The sequence below is a fragment of the Branchiostoma lanceolatum genome, chromosome 3 (assembly GCF_035083965.1).
Source record: "Branchiostoma lanceolatum isolate klBraLanc5 chromosome 3, klBraLanc5.hap2, whole genome shotgun sequence".
NCBI lineage: Eukaryota > Metazoa > Chordata > Leptocardii > Amphioxiformes > Branchiostomatidae > Branchiostoma > Branchiostoma lanceolatum.
In genome coordinates this window covers 26,484,844-26,501,879 of record NC_089724.1, presented here as the reverse complement: position 1 = coordinate 26,501,879, position 17,036 = coordinate 26,484,844, and the positions used below count along the sequence as shown (strand labels likewise).

The 17,036-nt window shown below is 41.4% G+C and overlaps 1 protein-coding gene across 1 annotated transcript; it reads left to right on the top strand.

The window, feature by feature from the left end:
- The first annotated feature begins 530 nt into the window (after positions 1-530).
- LOC136431241 (uncharacterized) lies at positions 531-14,201 on the top strand. Its single transcript, XM_066422567.1, has 5 exons — positions 531-612; positions 7,025-7,121; positions 8,939-9,019; positions 13,248-13,325; positions 13,728-14,201. The coding sequence occupies exons 2-5, from the start codon at positions 7,030-7,032 to the stop codon at positions 13,777-13,779; spliced, it is 303 nt and encodes a 100-aa protein (XP_066278664.1). The 5' UTR covers positions 531-612; positions 7,025-7,029; the 3' UTR covers positions 13,780-14,201.
- The last annotated feature ends 2,835 nt before the right edge of the window (positions 14,202-17,036 follow it).

The following is a 17,036-nucleotide window of genomic DNA, read 5'->3' as shown; positions in this document are numbered from 1 at the left end:
AAAAATGAGTAACGTAGACTAGCCTGGATCCCAGACTCACCGCAATATATAGAGATAACCCCTTCGGCCGGGAAGGCCACATGCCCCGCTTTTAACCAACGATTGCACTCTGTCTCATGGTCTAAAGCCCCCCTCTCACTGGACCTGCGGCACGCTGGCGACGTCGCTGCGGCCGATTGAATTGACACAGCACTCAACCGATTTCATCGACATCGAAGCTTTGTGTGTGTTGTTGTCTTTTTGGTCACACTTGTACGTTTTGGATGTTATTCACATTATAAAGTCAAGGGTAACACAAATCCAGGACGCAGCGACGCCGCCAGCGTGCCGCGGGTCCAGTGAGAGGGGGGCTTAACTCGGGGGGGGGGGGTATAATTATCTTGGGGGCATGTTGGACGTAGAGCAAAGTATCTGGCCTGTGTAGGCCCTGGAAACAGTCTGGCACCCAGGCTAAACGTCGACATGACGTCACCACCATGACGTCACCACGCCCACATTATCTGCACCACTTATAAGTACTTGTGAAGAATAAACCCTACTTCGGGCAGATTGCAGTCGTCAGAGCTTTTCAGGAATCACCCGACAGCCGTCGGCACCAGATCTGCAAACGAAGTAAGAAACAGACCCGGCCTTTACCGTATTGCTTTTAGGAGGTCAGTCTTCTTCAATCTTTACGTTTCAGTCCGGCACGATTTTTGCCTAGCGGAAAACCAGTTGCGTCCTGAGCCCGGCGTGTTCTTGCGAGGGTAAATCTTTGTGCGGCTGCTGATAGCGACGCGCTGTACTGACGTCTCCATACATCACAACAGTGAACGATTGGCGAGGTCCAGCGGTTTTCCACAAGTTCCTGAACTGCGAAACAATTGGTAGGTCCAGTACTTGCCGTCCAGAGAATTCTCTTCATCATTCAATTGATTTTTTTTTCATCTAATTGCCTTCATGGGTGGTCAAGGCACCGTACCATGTACCAAGGTCTTCATTATTTCTGCAGTTGTAATATGTCTGATTTTAATCTTGAACCAAGAAAATGATGATCTTCTTCTAATCCATAGGTGAAGTTTGCTTAATAATTATGAATTTTGAGTCTTCGTCCGCTTGCTTTTTCTAGCTGAGAAGATCGTTGTCATGACATGGTCTTGTGTGAAGTGTGAGATCACAGAGACTTTGACTCTGTACCCTAGTAGATGTGTACATTTCTCGAACATTCATACAAGTAGTTGGGATTTTCTTATTTTGGTATATTTAGGATAGTTAATCATTTCCAGAGATATCCAGAACAAGACCTAGCATCTTTAGTAGGCTCGGTTTTGTTTTCTTTCAGTTAATCTAGAGCCATGTTTAGATAAAGGGTTCTCTTGATCGTATAGCGGACTTTTGGCTAACATTGGTTTTCGAATAAGCTTGAATATTCGCCTCTATTCCTGGCGGTTTATCGCCCTATGTGCTTTCTGTAGTTCGCTATTCTTATCGGAAATGTAATTTGTGCCGAGATAAGTTTCGCGCGGGCGTTTGACCATTTGCCTCATCAGATCTATATAGATACGAATCTGATGCACTCGCCCGGACAGGTCAGATTTTCTAATATATTTCCTCAGTTTCTTTTCTTAAGACCCCTCCCGTTTTAAGATATATCCGAAACAAGGTCAAACCGTAATAGGATTTTCTTCCGCTCAGAAGGAAACCTTACTTCTTATTACTGTATCTGTCTACCTAGGCCAATTCATATGTAATGCTATGCAAAAGAGAAGCCGTGCCATAACGTGAAATATATCACGCCATTATCTTATGTATCGAGTAATGATGTTAGGTTAGTGCACTAGTATAGATAGTCCGTAGTTGTTAATATTCCATGTTATTTGCCGTACATTGTACCTGATGCAATTGTTGTGCAATAAACTTGACTTGACTTGACTATTACCCAGGTTTTAAGGTATTTCTGCTTCAAGGCTTACAAAATCAGCTTAAATTCGCATGTTCCAATTCAGCTAATCCTTACTTGCATCTCAAAGTAGGCTGGTGTGTCGTGGTGTTGAACACGGAGAATTGATAATGATAATCTACAGTGAATTGATTGTGTAATCTTTAATAGCAATTCTGTTTTCTTAACCAAAGATTGATATATGGTGTGATATGGTTGATTTAAGCTTGAATAATTTCACAATCTCTATTCTGACATATATATTGCCTATAATCGCAAGATGTGCATGTCAATGCGTTCTAGATAAGTAAAGATTAGCCTGTGCGTACGTTTGAATATTAGATAACACTTATACTTTATTGAAAACATCCGTATATATCATATGGAAATTATTTCATTACAACAAAAGTACAGCGGCTTTCGTAAGGTCTGCTACTACTATACATACGAACAATCAAGTGTATAGAAATAAATTAACTTATACATAAATGTATATGAATAGATATCGCTGCGTTCTAAACTGAATTTGTGTTACCCTTGACTCTATAATTGGAATATCATTCAAAACCTACAAGTATGACCAAAAAGACAACAAAACACACAAAGCTTAAAAAGTTTTTTGTCGATGAAAATGGTTGAGTGCTTTTTCAATTCGATCGGCCGCAGCGACGCCGCCAGCGTGCCGCGGGTCCAGTGAGAGGGGGGCTTTAAGATACCATTGAAATTTCAGTATGCCGCCACGCATTGGTATTCTCGTACAGGTATGATTTAAGTAGTTTATCTGTCGCACTTCTGTGTCGCCGGAAGGATACATCTTAAACAGTGAAAGAAGTGCCTAGCTAGTCGAACACTCGAACAACTGCTAACGAGACAGTGCCTGGTAATTTCCTGGGAGCGCTCTAGTACTCGGGTGGAAACCGCACTTGGCGGAGAGCTTAGGCTCCTTACCACTGGATAGAGAACGTTGAGTAACAGTAGAGTGAACCAAATTGAATTTGTATGACCCATGACTTTATGAATTGAATATGATCCATGGTGTCAATCAGATCCATATCCTTTCTCGTGTCAGATTACTATCATCGTCATCTTTACATTGTATACCTTTTTAGCCATTAGAATGCACATTATTAGATCGATTGTTATTCATGTTACAGATACGTTCTTTGAAATTGCTAAATACTAGAAATAGTCGATTGTTATGTATCTACAAATTGCCATACATTGTACCCGTTAGAATTGTCGCGCAATAAAGTTCTTCTTCTATCGGACTGTCAAGAGAAAGGGCGGTTATACTGGCGATATGGGTGCAGATAGATACGGAAGAGATTGAACTTATCAAAGCTGACTTTATTTTGATCCACAATTAGCTCGACATTTCTGTAAATGGTTTATATCTGCAAGTAGTCATGACCTTACACTTTAATCGCAGATCTAAATCGATCTCGTGCATGCGGTCACAAAACTGTCTGTTTGATTGATTGTTTGATTGCTTGTATTCGATATCTGTAGAACCGCCTCACGGCCTAACACACCAAATTTTTACTCTGAAAATGCAAGCTGCATATCCGGACAGATTGATTTGATCCACCCACTCTGTGGTGAACCCTTACTCTTTTCAATAATGTGGTGCGTTCTTTAACGTGCTTGATGTGTGGCTCTCCTCAAACACGGCCGGGACCTCCATTTAATGTCCTATCCAACGGGTGTCCCTAGCCTAGGCTATGTACTCATTTACATCTGAGTCAAGTGATGAAATCGATGAAAGAATTGCTTTTCCCAAGGGCAAAATTTGAGGACATGTCAAGGATTCGATCTCAGTATCTCAAGATTTTGGGTCAACAACCATAACCACAGGGCGCTATGGTGGTCTGCACACCTTTATGTGAGTGGGAGTAATTGAACAAGTAGATTGAACAAGCAATTAGAATAGTATAGTTCCTCCGATACTATCTTCAGATCGATGGCCATCAAATGCTTCTAGGATGCTTAATCTACCATAGAGACATCTTAACGTCCCACGTCTCGTAAAATTGATCTTATCTCTCAATTTTATGAACTCAAATGTTTTCATGTTGATTGCAGATTCGTGTATCTCCTTGGCATGAAACATTGGTTATCAATCGTTAACAAATTTAGATAAGCCGTTGGGAAATGTAGACTTTTTTTATTGCTGGCTAGCTATATGAGCCACCTCCGTAGTGACCATATCCTGCCGAAGATGCTCATTGGCACCAACACATAAAGTGTAGATTTTTGTCAATGTGGCATGAATTTATGTATCATCGTCATATGAAAGGACTGTTGTCATTTTCCTGGTCTACGCCTCGCTTAGTCTGTACGAGACTACGTGGGTTGCTGGAAAAATAGTGGAAATTTGCCAAATAGGTTGAGTAATTTCCAAGGCAAGCTCAGTCCCCTAGCCGGGCAACTAAGTGTCCCAATTTTGGCCGATTTCTACAACTTCAACTTTTCGTTTGACGGGGAAGACTACTTCTCGTTGGTGACGTTCTGACCAACTCGTGCACCACAATGAAAACGTTTTTTCTTACTCAGATTCCCAAAATTGTCTTTCTGAAGGTAGAGTCCATTGAGGGTGACATGAAACGACAGCTTCCTCATCACGCACCGACCTAGATATCACAGGTAATGAAACGTTATCAGTAAATGGCCGCTAGGACGTTAACTCCCTAATCTGCTGCTGTGCTAATGCACCCCCCATTTGATCCCCTGGACACTTATCATTGTAAGTGAGACAGAATGAAGGGACTGCAATAAGCTTAACAAGTCCGACTCCAGCCCTGGATCTCGTAAACTGCCAAGGATCCCTTTGAAAATCGCAAAAAAACATGAATTTATTTGGACTTGTTCCTTTTAATTATTCCAGTTTGAAGATTCTCAACATCCCACGTGAAGATTTAGCTGATACCTTCAATTTCTGAAGTTTTCCCCCCGACGGCACCGCTAACATATTCAATTTTCTTTCTAGTATTTCTGGTATGAACAGTGAAACACACACAAAAGTTCATACCCATAATATCTGGTCCTTTCTGAACTACCATTGTTGATACGTTGATGAAGGTTAGACATCCAGGTAATAAGATACGCCAAAAATAGTTACTCAAGCAACTGGATAAAATTTTGAAACAGTCGACAGACGTTTCAGACAGCATCCGCTATCTTTCGTCAGTATACTATTGTTGATGTATGCAGAATTGCCTGTTAGTGAATTGTGAGTGAATTAATCTCAATGCTTCTGGCGTTTAGGGAAAAAAATCAATAATTCCAAAAACTCTTCATGATCTTAATGTTCACCCACAAGACACCATATGGTAGAATACTCCTATATCACAGTTACCGCGTTTCTCTTGTTAAATGATGCTGATATCTAAACACCTCTCCGCCTACTGCTTATAGACGACGTACAAATACAGCTTCAAGGTTTCCACAATACCATTTCTGTTGGCCTGGGTGCCATCCTATTTATATAATTAGCTTACCAGGGCTTCCATACTCGCTCCACACACAAAATATAACAACTGTGTCGAAGCCCCGGTAAACCAAATAGGATGGCACGCAGGTACATCTCTGTGGCAGTCCTACATTTAAAGACCTTGGAATAAAGTCTTATATCAACTTACGTCAAGCCTTGCGAGAGGAACCAGATAATTGGCAGTCAAGAGCTTCTCCAGAAGCAAACGCTAACAAGCCGGTACACCCCAGGCGATGGCATTAAACGGTGATGACTATTTACCATGAGCGTTTCAATCTGGGGACAAGGACAACGTTTTTATTTATACGTATCCTCGTTAATTTGATCCTGCGGGTTGCCACGAGATTCGCCAGAACCAAACGTTAACAAGCCCGCATATCCCACTAAATGGCATTAAATGGCAATGGATTTGTATTACGAGCAAGGACAAGGAAAACGTTTCCTTTCAACGTATCTTAATTGGTTTTATCCTTTTGCCTGCGCGGACGTGGGTCTTTACACTAATAAGGTCTTGTTGACAATACTTGGAGGCAACTAAAGCCTGGACCCGCGGCACGCTGGCGGCGTCGCTGCGGCCGATGGAGTTGACAAAGCACTCAATGAATTTTATCGACAAGAAACGAATCTTTTTATTATAATAAGCTTTGTATGTTTTGTTGTCTTTTTGGTCATACGTACGTTTTGAATGATATTCCCGTTACAAAGTCAAGGGTAACACAAATCCAGTTTAGGACGCGGCGACGCCGCCAGCGTGCCGCGGGTCCAGTGAGAGGGGGCTTAAGAGAATGGCAGCTTGACCCAAACGCATAAAAGTTCTGCCTATAGAAGTTTGATAATTTGGAGTTAATAGTCACTTGGTGAGTTTCTTTGTCGGTGAAAGTGTTGTGTGTCTAGATTAGAATGTTAGGCACGTAGGGGACAGTAACTGGAAGTTCGGGGTCAAAGATGTCAGAAAGGTCCCAGAAAAGTGTCAGGAAGTAGCATTGGCCCGAGTTCTGAGTTTTATCCAGGCACCTATCGCAGTGTTATATCTATAGTGTACAGAAGACAGGTCAGATATTATTGAGGATGAACCTAGAGCAAGAAGAGCATTGATCAGCTGTAAAACAAGAAATTTACAAAAACTCTTACATATTTCACGGAGGTGTGAGATTCTGTAGTGTAGTGGTTTTAATCTGAATTCTTCCCTCGGAATTTTGAGTCTAACAGGACCTATAGGAAAATTTCAGAACCTTTTAGAGGCCTGAATGAAGAAAGACTCTTTTTACACAACCAAGAGATTTCTTCCACCGACGTTTCGGTGACCATCTGTCACCTTCTTCAAGGTCTTATTAATCTCAACGAGATGCAATCCCAAACGCAAAGTATTTACATATGTACAATCACAGGGGATTACATCAGTATGCGGTCCCAAATGCCATCCCCTGTGATTGTACATATGTAAATACTTTGCGTTTGGGATTGCATCTCATTGAGATGTATAGGAAGCAACACCTGTGCTGAATTGCTATGTGAACAAGTCAGACTTACCAACCTGATGAAACTATTCACGGCTTTTAGAGACCTATTCATGATAAAGTTTCAGGCCCTTTGTATGTTGTTTCTTCTGACTGTAGTTACCATGAGGACGATATTTGTATCTGGTGCGACTCTGCTGCTGGCTGTGGCAATCGTGGTGAGCACGCAAGGAGTGGCGCATGGATACAACTGCAAGTAGGTCTTCTGGTTACATGACGGTCTTATGCAGTATTTGAAGGGAAAATGTAGTCCCTTGTTGTTGTTTTTTTAATCTCTTAATATGCGATGACAATGTCTTGCATCCATAGATGACACATATAATGTTTTCATGTATGAATTATCAATTGTTTTAAATCTATATTCAAACGCATCTATAGCTAGTTACATGATGGTTTTGTATGATAAAACAGTCCCTCGTTTGTTTATTATTGTTCTTTTTTCATATGTTATGATAACATCCTACAGCCATAGATTACAGAAGCAATATAATATATTGATGAATTATTGTAAAACTATATTCCAACACATAACATCAAGAATCTACCTGTAGTTATCTACCAAACGCATACGCTGTCCTGCAATGCAATGAACCACGTACTAAATGCAATGTGCTGATTACATAATGAAGTACTTCCCATTCCAGATGATATTACGTTGTGTATGATGATGTTTATATGCCTTGTTACAGTAGTTACTATCCTATATCATTCGCGACTAACCCCGTAGGCAGCTAACAGTGACGGGGACAGAGTTACAGAGGGAAACAAAAGGCAACAGATATACTCAACAGTTACATTTCAGCTAGCCTCTACCAGGCTCCACAGGTCGCTGGAAAAATAGTAGAAATTTGCCAAATATACAGATAACATGCCAGCGGAGTTAGCTGGCCATGGCGTACAGTTCCCTAGGTCGCAAACTGTACTCTCTGGCCAGCTAACTCCTCTGGCATGTTATCTGTATATTTGGTAAATTTCTACTATTTTTCCAGCGACCTGTGGAGCCTGGTAGAGGCTACATTTCAGCAACAATTGTACATCATGAGTTCTTGGCATTGGAGGGATTGAAATGCACGATTTTGTCCATACACCAAGAAACCAGCGATTGCTCTTGTCACGGAATCTGTCAACTTGACTGATGCGAACCTTCCACTTGATCAACTTTTTTCGATCCATACATTCTGTATGCAATGGTTGTAACAAGGCAATACACAGCGGAGAGCCAGGCAGGCAAGCTGGTGTTGTGGACCACTCATAATTACAATTACACTAAATACAACAATAAAACATACATTGACGTTTGCCTGAGCACTGAGTGCAACATACTGTATCTTAAGCCCCCCTCTCACTGGACCCGGGGCACGCTGGCGGCGTCGCTGCGTCCTAAACTGGATTTAAGTTACCCTTGACTTTATAATGGGAATATCATCCAAAATGTACAAGTATGACCAAAAAGACAACAAAACACGCAAAGCTTTAAAAAAAATCGTTTTTGTTGATAATATTCGTTGAGTGCTTTGTCAATTCGATCGACCACAGCGACGCCGCCAGCGTGCCGCGGGTCCAGTGAGAGGGGGGCTTAAACGTTTCCATTTCCAGGGCCAAACAAGTGTCGACCAAAATAGGTGTTGGCTGGTTCCTGATCACAGCTTTACTCCCTACATGTAACATTCTCTTTCCACCAGAGCCCACGACCGCTGAGCCACCATATCGATTTGGCTGATCGCTCAACGAATATCATAAATAGAGAACATTTTGTTAATGTTTTTCGTGTTGTGTTGTATTTTAAATCATACATTTTCAAATTGCATCATGTTCAAATCATGAGACCAAGGGTCACACAGATGCAACTTTTGTTGCTGTGCGCTTGCTCATCGATTGCCGTCTCGTGGAAAGAGGGCCTCAACTGTGTGCAAATGAGTGTTAATAGAAAAGTCGCAGGTATATCCGTCCTGATACCCAGATCGTTCTCCCTGCGGTTGTTTTAACGCCAGCCCGTCTGGGTTTCCTACACAGTCCACCATGGAGCAGGGCCTGCGTCGCCACCGACACCACCGGGTTCGGCAGAAGGGCGATGGACAACCAGACGACTCAGCAGTAAGTTATTTCCGCGGATAAGTATTTACAGACTCACCGAGACTTCTCCATCCTCTCCTCTCAGAGACGGAACTCTCCAATTACTGATAGAGAATTATGTAACTGAAGGCTTCTTAACCGTTTTCGGCTGCCTTTGAAGATAATTGGATCCCTCTTGCACGACACTTAACTTCCTACACCAACTTCCTTTTTCACACGATGAGGGTCTTACATCAACAGCAATCGTCTCAAGGGTTTCTTAGACTGACGTAGTGACGTACAGTCAGAACGCTTGAGTTGATACATCTCAAGATCTCATACATGTCATAAACTCACACATCTAATATGCTGGAGTTGAAAGCGACCATTGTCCCTGACCCTTAAGGTCTCATTCATGAGTTTTTCCGCCCCATAGGCTTACATGCTATAATACGTGTTTTACATGGGCGCGTTCGTAATGAAGCTATAAAAAATGCACCAATGTTATTCATTTTATGTTGAGAACATTTACCCTAGATCATGTAAAAAAAATTGCCAACAGGTTCACTACATACAATCTCTTTTTATAGAAATTACAAACTGCACATAGCTACACCACCAAAAAGGGCATTTTCCAGCTGTAAGCGCACGACCGCATCACCTACAATGTCGGGCTGTGCACGTCCGACTTCGCGCGCGGCCGCCGAACTTTACCTGCTAGTTTCTTCAGTTATAAAAAAGCTTTCATCAGTTTGACGCTTGATATCAGTTGGGCTGGCTAAAAAGGAAATTTCCCACCGATATAAACACACTTTCATGCAGCCGTTAATTTTTTTTGCGTACGGACTCTTTGAGACTGCATACTCGGAGTAACACATGAATGAGACCTTAAGATGAAAATGGGGCAAGGAGACGGTGATCATGAATTCCAAAGAGAATCTTGAAAATATACAATTTCCTTTACGTCAGAAAAGCAGAATGATGTAGGAAATATATCAAAGCAGAGTCTTGCGCAAGTATTCGAGTTGCTAAACAATCTGCCTTGGGCGGCGCAAAGATCTGTACCGAGTATCTTATAAACAGATCAATACGGCAGGTTGTAAAAGTTTATAACATAATCCCCTAAATGGGAACATCGCAAAGTCGGTAAAAAGGCCCCGCAGATAACATAATCCCTCAAATATAGGAAGGTTACACGCAGGTAGAAGATGTTGTCGGCACGCGTGGGCGTGTTAAAAGGGTTGAAGAGACACTGGTAAGTAGTACGTAACTTTTCGCCACATTTTGAAATGGATATGTTGTTTTACAAATCAGCTTCCAGCAACAAAAAGAATAAAATTAGAAATTATTCAACTTTTAAGTGCCCACTGGGATTAGATGACGAATCGCTAGAAACACGATAAATGTAATCGTAAACATTTTTTATGGCTTTTTGTGAGTCCTCGTTATCAATCCACTAAGCTCCATGTCATTCTCTTAAAACTTTTTTTCATAACATTTGGGCACTTAAGAGTATCTGTCCGCAAAGTTACAAACACCGGTACTTTTATCAATGGTGTTATCAAACCCCCCTTCTTGTGTATCTTCTGGTGATGTACCGTCTAAGGCGCCATTACTATCTGAGAAACTCACTTCTCTAACGTCTAACCTTTTTCAAGTTTCTCACTTCTTGCAGATATGCTGCACCATCTGTCTTATCTCTATGGTTGCTCTATATATCACATCGTTCCTCCCACGACTAGCACATCATTAAGGGCTTGTTCACATTCGTCTTTCGATCATCTTACGATTGCAAACTGAGAGCATTTTTTTGAATGGTCGTGCATATGTCGCAAAAGATTCAACTTTCTTATACATGTACAGTCAAATCTGCCCAAGGCGACCACCCGGGGGACCGAGGAAAAGTGGTCGCGTTGGGCAGGTGGTCGCCTGGAAGAGAATCCATCACAACACGTTTAGTACGGAAAATACTGCCTTAGATCCAATGTTCTGTTGAAGCCTGCTCGAAACGTCCGTGATGTCAAAATCGTACGACGACCGACGAATGCGGTACAACAGCCAGACAACAGTTTCTCTACTCGGGTCGATGTCTTACGCCATCACTACACCATTACTAACTGCATGAGATACTTCTTTAACATCTACTCTTCTTTTACTAACAAGTAACATGACATTCTACACTTCTTGCAGGTACGCTGCACCGTCTCTAATGTTAGTTCTAGTCACATTGTCTCGTTAACTAACGTACTAACACACCAGTTTCTCTGACTCTGTCCCACGCTGCTGTCACTGATGATAACAGAACACCGTGGAATGAAAATTGTCAAACAAGTCGGACAGCAGACTTTGGAAAGAGGGTTCCTGCCTCACAGCTCTCTCTGAGAGAAGTACTACAGTAAGTATGCCGTGTAGCGAATGTCTAGCCGGGCACGTACCAAATATGATGCAAGATCGACGAACTTAAACACTGGAGATTACTCGAAAACGAGCATGTTATGCAATTTTCTTCTGACATGCAATCAAGTCTTTCTTCATATAACTTAGATATAAAGTGGTTGAGTCCAAACCTCAATAATTCATATGTCACTGCTCTCCAAGCAGAGGTTGCTGGGAAAATTGGGTTGTTGGGAAAAATTGGGTTGTTGGGAAAAATTGGGTTGTTGGGAAAAATGGGTTGTTGGGAAAAATGGGTTGTTGGGAAAAATTGGTTGTTGGTGAAAATTAAGTTGTTGGAAAAAATTGGGTTGTTGGAAAAAATTGAATTGTTTGGAAATATTGGGCTGTTGGTAAAAATTGGGTTGTTTGGAAAAATTGGGTTGTTTGGAAAAATTCATCCTCGTCCACCAGGACCTTTCCGCTCTACGTTACATCGCTCGCGGAAAAGGCCCTGGTAACACGGGGTGGCATCCATGGTTATTGCAGGTCGAGCCTCCAAAACAGCTTCAGCCAATCAGAGGGGTTAAAACCCATTTGCTTCCACTCATCGGAAGCAAACGCGCAAAGAACGCTGGGAAGCTATCAACCAATCAGGTTACGTGTTACGGCTAGCTCATTAATTATTCATGAGCTACAACTGCCGTTTGTGCCAAATAAGGGCTAGCTCATTAACTATTCATGAGCAAGTCTCGTCGACCTGCAATAACCATGGATGCCACCCCGTGTTACCAGGGCCTTTTCCGCGAGCGATGTAACGTAGAGCGGAAAGGTCCTGGTGGACGAGGATGGAAAAATTGGGCTGTTGGTAAAAATTGGGCTGTTGGTAAAAATTGGGTTGTTGGGAAAAATTGGGTTGTTAAGGGAAGATTGGGACCTATCAAGTGGGGAGAGGTGACAAAACAACTGGGCATATGATAAAAAGGTCAAAATTTTCCCAAAATCTGGGGCTTTACCCACTTTTTCGACGTCAATTACTAACAGAAGTATCTAATATCATCATACCGCAGTAGTATCACTAAATATGATACATTTTGGTGTTCAAAACTGTTAATGGTTAAGTTCGGATATGAATGTCAGATAAACGAGTGAATATCTTCATTATAGTGCAAAGTATATCGTCACTCGATAAACCTTTCATGAAACAAGATTAGCGAGTGACGCATGTGACGCACCTTTTAACTATGAAGATAGATCATTCGATCTTATACATCAATTCATTTGATCTGGTTTAGAGTAAAAAAAATATACCTCATAAGGCTAGTTATTTTGAGTTTTCCCATCAACGCAGGACTAATGATTTGATATCATGCTGATTCACCATTTAGGACTCGTCGACTTAATAGAATATGATATGATATGATATGATAAAGTTGTAATGCCCCACTAAAGAAGCGCGTGTGCGTGCATGCGTATGTTTGTGAGTGCGTGTTCTTGTTTGTGTGTGTATGTAAGTTTGTGTGTACGTTTTTATTTGTGTATGTGTGTTTGCGTGTGCGTGAGTAAGAATGTGTGTGTGTGTGCGTGAGTGTGCGTGAATAAGTGTGTGTGTGTGCATGTTTGCGTGTGTGTGTGCGTGCGTGCGCGTGTGTGTGTAAGCTTTTATTTGTGTACGTGTGTTTGTGTGAGTGTTTGTAAGTGTGTGTTTGCGTGTGTGTGAGTAAGAATGTGTGCGTGTGTGTGCGTTTGTGAGTGTGTGTGTGTGTTTGTGTGTGTCTCTGTGTGTGTGTGTGTGTGTGTGTGTGTGTGTGTGTGTGTGTGTGTGTGTAAATGTGTGCGTGTCTGTTTGTATGTGTGATCAAAGGTGTTACATCTCCTTCCCTTTCACCCATTTCAGCAGAGGCCAGCCGCCCGTCAGCGATGTCGACACAGCCTATGAAGATGACGTAAGGAACTTGTTGGTCCAGATTTTGAGGTTCGTTGACTTAAATGTTTCGAAGTCCCAGTAATAGCTCAGAACTATTGTCCCTTTTACACTTTTATTGGCCCTTGTTACACAGGATGAAAATCAATCGGCCAACGAATTTGCCAGCTCTAAATGACAATCCGGCTGTAATATGACCAGTGTTCTCCCAATTATCGCATGCGATTTGGTACATTTCAAGTGAAACGTGCGACCGGCTTTCTGTCGATTTCAAAAGCTAAAATTCTGGTGATCGAAAATTGGGCTGAAGCCCGTTGACTATGTGACTGTTCAGCTCGTCGACTGTGTTGCAGGCGCTTTAGAAAATGTCGTAGAAATAGAAGATTTTTTTGGGTCTTTTTTGTCACTAGTCCTCTGCGATCAGAGCTCAAATGTTCAAATTGTACCACCCAGGTCCCACATGCGTCCCAGGACGTCCCGCCGCTGGACAGTGCTTGAGGAATGAGTCACCGGACATGACGTCACAGCAACAGTTAATCAGGACCGGCAACGGAACGTGGCAGAGAGCATGCCCACCTTAAGCGTAACAGAGAAACTTCTGCCTAAAGAACATTATTATATTGCGGAAAGTGAAAATTAGACGTTGAAAGATTTAACTTAATATCATATTACACAGCTTGAATGATTTCTGATATACTATGTAAGTTATTTTAACGTATATTCTATATTCTTTGATATGATGACAGCTTTCATTTACAACACGAGAGAACGATATGATAACATAGATTATATAGTATTCTGGAAAAAAAGGAACAATGAAGCAATGGCATGCTATTTGAAATTATTAGTTGGTATTCAGATGGAATCTCTTAATTTGTGACTGCAAGTTTTCAATAAAACTACCCATCTGGGTCAATATAAAGCGCAGAGCATTTCTCGATTGCGGCCATGTCTTTCTCTGTGACCTTTCACTTATCTATTATCTTTAGAGGTTATACATGAACACTTAAGCAGTGAAGATGGCTCTCCATTTAACCCAAGTACCGTCCAATGCACACTTTACGACCTCTGTATTACAACTTCTACGCCGTGCATATCACGAAGCCGCTGTATCATGTGTCGGTAAATGTGTTTCAATTGCTTTCGTTCCAAAAGTACGAATGATAATGGACCTATGACGCCATGGTCTCAAATACAACGAGCTGACCAACTTGAAATGTATCGATTATTAGCCCTTCATATCTAGTATTAATCATTCTATTACAACATCGGGAGAGCATTTCTCGACTGACGTCAAGCCTCTTTCTCTGTGACCATCCCCCCTCTCCCCATTTTCTTCCGCACATAAGACACTTCAGCGGTGAAGCTTTTATTTCACTCAAGTACGAGACTTCTCTAAGACCACTTCCTCCCTCCATTTTCTTCAGTACTTACGAACGAACATTGTGAAGACTTCAGAGGCGAATCTGTCTCGTCTTCTAACCTATAGATAATAAGTACCCTTCACTGTGCAGTTCAGGACCTCCATCTAATGCTTCGGTCCCATTTCCAATCCGGGCCCCGGCCGGGCTGTTTGCGAAGACGGAAAATAAAAAATAAAAAGAATAAAGAAAATACACAATATATGGTTAGGAGTATCATTTTTTAATGTTTTGTTGTCTTTTATATCATATTTTTCGTTCCAACAAACTGCCCGGCCGGACCCTGGATTGGAAATGGGACCAAAGCATTACAGGGCTAACCTCAAAGTTATGGCTGCCCATTGGAATGCATGTTAAGATACACTGAAACAAGGCTTCATAAAAGTACTAACCCAAACTTCAATCTTAAAGATTCTTCAACACTGAAAAGTCAGAAAGGGTTTAGTTGATAACCATGCAAAGAAAACAGAGGGTTGTACAACTCAAACTACGAGGAAAGCTGCCAGTTTTCAGGTTTTCAGGTTTTAAATATTTTAAGTAGGGACTATAAAGGTATTCAAATGTTTTGTACTCTACTGCGCAACGCAACTTTGGGGTCAGCCCTACACCATCTGCGTTGCGCATAGTACGAAGTCACCTTATCACGTTTCCCTAAATGTGTTATGATTCTATTTGAGTCATTAGTACGAATGAAATAGGGCTGAATCAGGCCAATGATCTAGCATACAATGAGCTGACTAACTTGAGATTTGTCGAGAGTTCTTATATTCCTCAAATGTTCTATGGACCGAAGTGCGTAATGGTTTTTGTTGAAAGCCTTTCGCCATTAGCCTCGTTATCATGAGAAGTTATTCATATATATCAGTTTGAACTCTATTAGATTAATTAATTGTAATTCTTTTCGTTCCTTTTGCTGTGCACGATTTATCAGCTTTCAGTTAATATAATGAAGTCCTTGATTATTATCTTATTATCCCAATATACGGCATGCGGTGACAATATGCCTCATTAAAATCATAATTGCTTTTCTCTCTAATACCTTAATTACAAACTGAGTTTCTCCGGAGGTTAGACTATCAAAGAGACCTTATATATCAAAATATTACATCTAAACAATAGTAATGATATAGTCTAATTGCCACCCGAGGCGCGCGCGCGCGTGTGTGTGTGTGTGTGTCTGTGTGTCTGTGTGTGTGTCTGTGTGTGAGGGGCTGAATGTTACGTTGAAAGTCGTGAATCATTTTCTCTCCCCACAAAATATAAGTCGCTTCTAGAAGTCTGCGCATGAGGCTACCAACTAAAGTCTTCGATGTCAGTTTCTTTAAATGTTTCTCGACCTTCTTCAGATGGAAATTAAAACTCAACTCCTATTAAGACTAAGAGTCGACTCTCAGTTATATTAAGTGCTCATGCTTTATTCACCTCCTTGCCAACTCCCTCGTTCACCATCAGCGCTGACCATTTACCATACATTCCTTTCCATGTCTACATCTCTACAGTATTCCATCAGTCAACCATAACGATACAAACTCATAGTCTCATGAACAATATATGTGCTTCACTATAATGAACGATAATCACTATATACTCCAGCACAATCGGCCTCATCAGTTGAGCCCAATATAAATAAGAAGCTACGTGCACACACAGAACATTCCTGCCATGAAATATTGCTTATTACAAGCTCTCAAGTGCGCTGACTACTTGTAAGATATTTGTCAAAGGGTCAGGACTTCTACTTGGACCATGTTGATTTGATTATATGGATGACATCTGGGAACCGAGCGTGCAGGGGAAAAGTTTGGCAAAAGAAAAATTGCCTTCATTCCATTATGAAAATTGTTGTCAGGAAGTTACTAGAATATTCTTCAAACAGTGACTTGATAAAAGGTAGCGAAATACTAACCTCCAAATTTTCGACGTCTAGTCTGTACGTCTTGATCACGGAGTGACCTAGTCTCGCGAGAACACGAGACTAGGCCGAGACTTGTGAAGATCGTCCTGCCTCCCCCGCCTCCTTGCGGAGTACAGACTAGACGTCGAAAATTTGGAGGTTAGTATTTCGCTACCTTTTATCAAGTCACTGTTTGAAGAATATTCTAGTAACTGTGATTATACGTGACTGATGAACCTCTCCAACGTTGTCAGGAAGGTTGAACAAATGACGAAGCACACATAGTGTTGTATACCGAGCAATAGATTCTTCTTTGTTTGTTCTTTCACCTCTTCTTCTTGGAGTTTCGAATCGACTTTGGCACTCTATGATATTAGTATCCATTTTCTGACATTTTTGTTTTGCAAAGTACGGTATATATTTGTTTATTTTTACGATCTACAATGT